The following is an 8,082-nucleotide window of genomic DNA, read 5'->3' as shown; positions in this document are numbered from 1 at the left end:
GGAATAGTCAAAAGTAGCAACAAGTTGTCGGCTTCTTGGTGGTGTACACCACCAACTACTGTACTTTGCTGTGGTAAAGTCCTCACCTGCCAAACTGAATGTCATAGGTTGAGTTCCACCTTGGTATACCAAGGTGGAACTCAACCTATAGGTAGCACCTACCCAAGACATTGGTATATTTTATCTTTCATTGTTAATTGTTGAATACACCCAGCCATTGAAGGCCACATGCATGCTGTTTTCCTGCTACATTGTAACCCTAGTGAACTAACACACCATGAAAAGATTGTCAATAAACTTTTTAAAAGAAATAATATGAAAAAATAGACGTCAAATAAAAATGTTTGGCATTTGATAGGAATATTGTCCAGCCTCTGACTGAATTAATACGCCACATGTTGAGTGGGAATATGCAGATCAATCTACTCATTGGATGTGCAGCTCCAGAGACAAGAATGTAGACGTGGCTTTAACGACAACATTTTCTAAACCAATGAGCTTAAGGTGCCATGATGAATCAACATAATGTCACAATGGCAGCAGTTGTCTGGAAAGAAGGCTCTGACACAAAAGCATCAATGCTTATATTGGGCACATCAAAAAGTAGCATGCATTGCGCCAGGAAGATGGCAATGAAATTTACTTAGTTATTTTCCATAGTTCTCATCAGAGGAAAAAGTAAATATACCTTAAACTTTGGATTTGAAAATAATTCGATGAAATACCAGGGAACTTTTCCAATACAACAGAATGTAAAAGAGAAAAAAAGTGTAATTATTCCGAGAAAATTATGAAATTAGTACCCAAATTAGGTTATTCAGCATTGAGATGCTGAGCAATGCAACACGCTAAAAATAATGAATAAACCTCATAATCAATCAATGAACAATTTCTTTATTTAGAGTGACTAACAATATGGCGAGATTTTCAGAAACTCAGTAATGCAATATGAGAGGATTACTGTAATTTATTTAAGAGTACGAGGAGGAAGGATAAATTTTTACATGGATGGCCAGATAACAAATATAATAATTCTGTCTTAACTTACACAAATGCAGAAAATGAGAGCAGTACACAGTGTGTGTCATGAAACAATAATATATCCAAGCTTAAAATGCAAGGAATACCAGAGAAATACAAACACATAATAATACAAATATATAACAGCCAAATTATAGTCTAATTGACGCTCAAAAGAAACGTATGCGGGAGCTGAAAGTTTTATCGGCAAAGCATGCACATTTTGTTTACAACAGAAAGTTGAATTGTATTCTGATTCCTTGATATTTCTCACAATTTTCAAAGTTTATATTCATTTACAATTGAAAAATACAACAATATCCCAATAAAAACTGCAATGAATCATTGCATATGAGCAGCATGCATAATACTGAGATAAGCCTATGTTCAAAAGTGCTCCACAGGAACAAATGACAACATTCAGATGACTTAAAAAACAGGAAAGTTTGCCATCCAAATTCTAGTTGATTCTCCCCTCCTCTAAAATTCACTCTTTGGCCACTCTCTCCACTCATTCAAATGTGTACCTCACTACAAACTCAGAATGACAAAGATACTGGTGATACATGGTAACTCAAGCAAAATAAAAATCTGATAAATATATTTTCATATAAAATTTTAGGTTTCATTTAATTTTCATATGAAACATATATGTACTTCAAATGTGACATAGACAAGTGCTAAATAAATCCTTCAGATAATGAACAAAAAAAATTTTAACGAATGGTTTCCACTTCTAAAAAATTACAGCTATTCCCAAAATAACAGCCATCAACACATATCACACTTGTGGGTGCGAAAACCCAAAAGTATTATCTACTTGGTGGAATCATCCCAAAAATACTCAGTAAGAGAACCATGACAATAGCCCCTAATCATTTGAAAAACATAATGAATGCAAAGATAGACTTCATACAAAACCTTCGACCTTCACAAATGCAGAGCCAGAGTTCTCTGAATAGGGCAAGAAAAGTGTGCAATCAGAACATGTAATATGAACATAGGGGGTAATTTTGTAATGTTTCTTCAGCATGTAACTGTACATCATAGATTCACCAAGAGTTCTCAGGGAGAAGATTGCTATAAAATATTTAAACTACTCAAGGGAAGACCTTAATAAGAAAATGAGATACACAATTATTAATGCTTACAAGTGAAATAATGCACAAGTAATCATTCCATGAAATAATGCACTTTTACCTGGAATCAAATCTTCAGCTTTCTGAGCCAATGCTCAGGCTCCTCTATGTCTGCAATAGGTTCAATTATTCCGTTTCCAAGGGCTTTTTTATGTTGACTTGTGACTTATTGAAGGTGTGATGATGAAACTTTCTTTAAATCATTAACAGAAGATTCCTTCAAGAGGACTTCAAACATAGTCACTAAATTCTCAAGACCTTCTAAATAGTTTGAGTCAATACTGAATTCACTAGAAATTAGAGTGTGAGCAAAATCAATCATCTTTATATCTGCTAACTTTGAATCACAAGCACTCTCCCGTGAAAATTTTTTTTGAGACTTATCACAGCATTTCCAGCAGTCACTCTTCCACACATTCCACTCTGTCCCATCACCACCACCTGACAAAGGGCAAGCATTAATTCTCACAAATAAATCATCGACTGTGCAAACCTGAGAGCTCTGTGATGATGACTCTTGGTGGGATTCCGCCCCAAGCACTGCTGATGCTGATGAACTATAACTGCGTAATGGATGGGCATCATAAACAAAAAGAAGTGAGCTTGAATAAAATAAGAACTGTCTCTGAGATTTAAACCACTTCAATATTTTCCACAGCTTGCATAAGAACTGCTCAATAATTGGATGGCTCATGGAAGAACTCCAATTTAGAAATAGTTTCAGGGCTGTAAAAAGAAATTAATAAAATCAGGCATATTCAACTGGTTTATATTTCTCAAATATTTGAGTGTACCAATATTGGAAGATTGATCATGATAAAAACCACTTTACCATTTTTAATTCCATTGCGATCCAACTGCTTTCCATATTCTTTCCCATACTTAATAAGTTTATGACTAGCAATATCATAAAACTGCATTCCAGGAATACAAAATCCACATTCTCTTTTTGACTCCACATACTTCTCCTGAAGCAAAAGTGAATCATAATAAATGCCCAGCTAGCACATTATAAGTCATTGAGATAAGGTGAAAGGAAGAAATAAGGAAGTCGCTTCTCAAGTAAGCTTGTTGTGGGTTTCTTACGGCCAGGGCGACAAACATCCAGAGTAATGGCAAAATGGATGCCAAACTTTCAGCACTTCCGTAGATGCTGTTATTATCCCATCGTTACAGAGTGTTAATTAAGGCCTTTATGCATTAAAACAATGTTTTTATTATTGGCGCTTCTATATTATGAGGAGAAATAACATCATACCGCCATAATTTGAAAATCATTCACATTTATGAACTGATAGCTTAACGAAGGTCGTAAGAAAAACACAATTTCACAAGAATACCAACGTAGAATAATATAAAAATGCCGGAAGGAACATCTAATATACGTATTGTAGTCATCGGGTTATCAAACCATAATTTAAAATTCATAAATGTTAAAATGTATGGACCTTGAATAAATTCAGTTTTTCATGCACATGCCAAACAAGTTTTTTTACATAATTGGATATTTAATTAGTAACTACGCCACCTGTTCTCAACAACTACCGTGGTGTAATGGTTGGCGTGTAGTACTTCGGATCCGAGGGTCGCACGTTCGGATCCACCCTGATGTTATTTTTTTTTCTTTCCGCCGCATGGATAGAGTACTTGTACTATGCTTTATATCTTCACTAGCCGGTTGCTTGCAGTTATTAATTTTTTTCTATTTACGGGAAAATCTGTTATCAGTTGTTCAGCCCTTATAAAAACTCGCTAAATTTCCCCAATAGCCTTTAAATTCATGTCAAGATGAGCCGCGTAGCATGTGTAGTACGCTGTTCAGCCGCCTTTGGCGCTCCAACAGAAGTGACTTACATTGCCTGAGGATATTTGATGGCATTCCTTACCTAAACGCCCCTAACGTCTTACCCTTGCCTTATATAAGTCCCTTAGCTTACGATAAGCTGCTTATCAATTTTTTCCGTAAGAAAACCATAAGAAACGGTTAACTCACTTACTTTGTGCTATCTGGGTGCTAGTGGTACAAAGGACATTCAGGCGAGGAAGATTAATAGGAAGAAGCAATTTTGAAGCTGATCATATGTTCTCAAAATAATTTATAGAGACATGGAAAATTCGTTACTCAGGAGCTAAATCATATTCTAGCACATGTATAGGTCCGTGAAATTCGTGAGACGGGATATCACGACATAACGCGAAATAACATGAAATAACGCGAAATAACATGAAATAACGCGAAATCGGTTAATAAAAACGAAATTTAGCGTTTTTTTGCGATTTTAGACGAATTAGCGAACAAATCACATGAGTCATTATCTATTAAAGCCTAAGCCTTCATTGTTTAAACCTGCCGACGTTTATTTGCTCTATCTCAATACGATTCCAAGGCCAATTGGCTAGTTTAGTCTCGCGCATAACGCATCCGCGTAATATCGCGCACTGAAGTGATTTCTCCGCCGGAATTCGCCGATAAATTTATCACAGTCTCTCTCTTCGATTCCCATGCATCAATCCTGAAATATTTAGAATGAGGCGCTTTTTCACATGAAGAATTAGATATTATGAATTGAAAATGTGCTGAAAGAAATTTAACGCGGCCGCGGAAGAGCGGAATTACAAGCTCGATCGCCCGACACGCGTCAATGCCGAGCAGTAATTCCGGTGACTCACCGTGACGCATTAGACAGCGTTATTGGATAACTTTTTGCAGGAAAACCTTGAGTGTGGGTCTAATGTAACAATTCTGTTGACTTAAACACGGCCGCTGGCTGGAACGGGCCGCCGTTCACGGCACGGCACACGGCGTGGCGAGCGAGTCGTCTCGTCTGAACGCGGCCTGAATTTCACGGCATCGTGACGTGAACGGTGGCAGGCGAAAAGTCGTTTCGTCAGAAAGCGGCCTCAATATACCGCCTGTATTTCACGACGTAGACAGCGCACCGCCAAGCCGGACTGAAATGGGCGCCGTGATGACCACGGCGGCCGTCAACTGCGCGATTCGAGTCTTTTAAAGACATCCATAGACAAGTATGGTTATTTGAAAGCACGAAGCGCTAGCAGTTGAAGGAAGGGAAGGAAGGAAAAGAAAGGAAAGGAGGAGAGGGGGTTCTCCTTATTAGTGGACAGATCGTCGGATATTCGGCTCTCCACTGAGCTACAATGCAAAAAAAATCATTTTGACATTGGCCAAATCTAATATCTAATTCTTTAGCTAAGAAAGCGTCTCATTCCAGATGTTTCAGGATCGATAAATGGGAAATAATTTTTCAAGTTTTGAATCAGATTATGTTCTGTTATGTGTCATTCTTTCACTGCATTTCCTGACCAATTGGCAACAGCTGTAGTCAAAACTAAGCGATTTTGTGGTATCTAGTTGCTGTCCTACCTTCCCTCAACACCTAGGAGAGGGGTATCGAAAGGGAACCCATGACATGAAACATTTCGGCTAATTTGTAAGTTAAACAGTAGGTACTATGGTCAAACTGTAGCTACCTTGCACTCAGTTTGAAAACACCATCGTGATAGGTTCCCTGATAAAAATAAACTCCTCCATTAAGGAGAGGTTTACCCTCCATTGAGGGTACAGGAAGGATAGGTGTACCCTTCCTGTACCCTTCAGCGAGGGTACACGAAGGGTATTTTAGAACATTGGTGGGTACGCCCTCTCCTTCCTGGAGGGTACGGGAAGGGTTTGGCCAGCCTCGACGAAGGGTACAGGAAGGATAAGTGTACCCTTCCTGTACCCTTCAGCAAGGGTACAGGAAGGATAGGTGTACCCTTCAGCAAGGGTACACGAAGGGTATTTTAGAACATTGGTGGGTACACCCTCTCCTTCCTGGAGGGTACGGGAAGGGTTTGGCCAGCCTCAATGAAGGGTACAGGAAGGGTAGGATAAAATAAAAACTAAAAATCCATAAATTAACATAAAAATTTAAAAAATCGCTAATAAACTAAATTAAACGAATGGGGATGAGTTGCAACAGTGATTTCTAAAGTTATAGGGCATAAAAAAATTAGTCTTCACATGGTCTTGAACCCAGGACCTACATATTACTGGATCACGAACTAGAGATTTAACAACCTCGGCTATCGAGGTACTTGACTGGAGGAGCTTCTCAACGGAACTTATACTACAAATTGTTAAGATGAGAATCGCACCCGGGCCTATGTGGAAGAAAGCTGTGACTTTTTTCTACCACACCTATTTCGTTTCAGAAAATAAGATCGGCATTCTAATACTGAACATCACTCTAGCGATGTCTCATTGTCAGCCACACAAATAGGTTACATCCTAAAACGTGAATGGAAGAACTTCTAAATGAGCTTTTTTCACACAATTACAGAAACTATTGTGTACAGTGGCGTAGTCAGGAATTTCGTTTGGGGGGGGTCCAAAACCAGGTGGGAAAAGTTTTGAAAAACAGGATAGTAAGTATTGGAATTCAACTTATTCAAACACTTTTCATAATCGAAAAAACTTCGATAGTCAAAGAAATATTTTTTAAATTCATTATTTTTCAATATTTTGATTTCTATTATGAAGGAAAATGATTGTGTTTTTATACTTCGGGGGGGCGGAGGGTCCGAACCCTCCGGACCCCACCCCTGGCTACGCCACTGAATATGTAAATTATTGTTTTCCTTAAGGAAATTTTAAAGATTAGTTGTGTAGCCCGTCTATCTTTGCCTTCAAAGACTGCTCACGTTCTTGTACGGAACTCAATACTCTTTAGCAGGTGAAAGTAGCTAAGGAGACTCTTTCAGGATATGTTTTCTTCAGTTATAAATGCTAAGTCCCAAGGAAGGGTAAACGAAGGATTTTTCTCTCCTTCCCTAACCCTTAATGGTGGGTAGAGGAAGGGTACACGGATGTTAAGGGAAGGAGTTCCAAGGAAAGGTACACGAAGGATTTTTCTCTCCTTCCCTTACCCTTAATGGTGGGTAGAGGAAGGGTACACGGATGGTAAGGGAAGGAGTTCCAAGGAAGGGTACACGAAGGATTTTTCTCTCCTTCCCTTACCCTTAATGGTGGGTAGAGGAAGGGTACACGGATGGTAAGGGAAGGAGTTCCAAGGAAGGGTACACGAAGGATTTTTCTCTCCTTCCCTTACCCTTAATGGTGGGTAGAGGAAGGGTACACGGATGGTAAGGGAAGGAGTTCCAAGGAAGGGTACACGAAGGATTTTTCTCTCCTTCCCTTACCCTTAATGGTGGGTAGAGGAAGGGTACACGGATGGTAAGGGAAGGAGTTCCAAGGAAGGGTACACGAAGGATTTTTCTCTCCTTCCCTTACCCTTAATGGTGGGTAGAGGAAGGGTACACGGATGGTAAGGGAAGGAGTTCCAAGGAAGGGTACACGAAGGATTTTTCTCTCCTTCCCTTACCCTTAATGGTGGGTAGAGGAAGGGTACACGGATGGTAAGGGAAGGAGTTCCAAGGAAGGGTACACGAAGGATTTTTCTCTCCTTCCCTTACCCTTAATGGTGGGTAGAGGAAGGGTACACGGATGGTAAGGGAAGGAGTTCCAAGGAAGGGTACACGAAGGATTTTTCTCTCCTTCCCTTACCCTTAATGGTGGGTAGGGCGTGGGTTGTGCAAGGGTAACTACCCACCATGAAGGATGCCACCCTTCCGGTACCCTTTCTGTACCCACCATGGTGGAGATTATTTTTGTCAGGGTTGTGTTTTGCGGTTCGACTTTTTTTTATCGTGATTCCAGCTTTAAATAACGATCGAAGGAAAGGAATTTTAAAATGCCAAAAGCTAGCATATACAGCACAGGGAGAAATTTACTCGAGTATACTAAGTCGAAATTTGGTGTAAGGAAAAAGTCGAGAATTCGCCCATTTTTCCACGTGTAATTGCTGTGTAATTTTGGTCCAACTCCCTTGACCCTTATATAAAAAAATATGAAGCTAAATGT

At 39.3% G+C, this 8,082-nt stretch overlaps 1 protein-coding gene across 3 annotated transcripts in view; it reads right to left on the bottom strand.

Annotated features, from left to right (window-relative positions):
- Nucleotides 1–874: 874 nt before the first annotated feature.
- The window catches only part of LOC124170756 (inositol polyphosphate multikinase), a 50,859-nt gene continuing 43,651 nt past the window's right edge, over nt 875–8,082 (bottom strand). For all 3 annotated transcript variants that reach the window (XM_046549693.1, XM_046549692.1, XM_046549694.1), the window contains exons 5-6: nt 2,992–3,127; nt 875–2,885 (exon numbers count right to left, since the gene is read on the bottom strand). In XM_046549693.1, the coding sequence (XP_046405649.1) occupies nt 2,326–2,885; nt 2,992–3,127 (696 nt within the window). In that variant the 3' untranslated portion in view covers nt 875–2,325. The remainder of the gene's footprint in view (nt 2,886–2,991; nt 3,128–8,082) is intronic.

Source organism: Ischnura elegans, chromosome X, assembly GCF_921293095.1.
Source record: "Ischnura elegans chromosome X, ioIscEleg1.1, whole genome shotgun sequence".
Lineage (NCBI taxonomy): Eukaryota > Metazoa > Arthropoda > Insecta > Odonata > Coenagrionidae > Ischnura > Ischnura elegans.
Note: the sequence above shows the minus strand (reverse complement) of the source record. Positions and strands in the feature narration are given on the sequence as shown.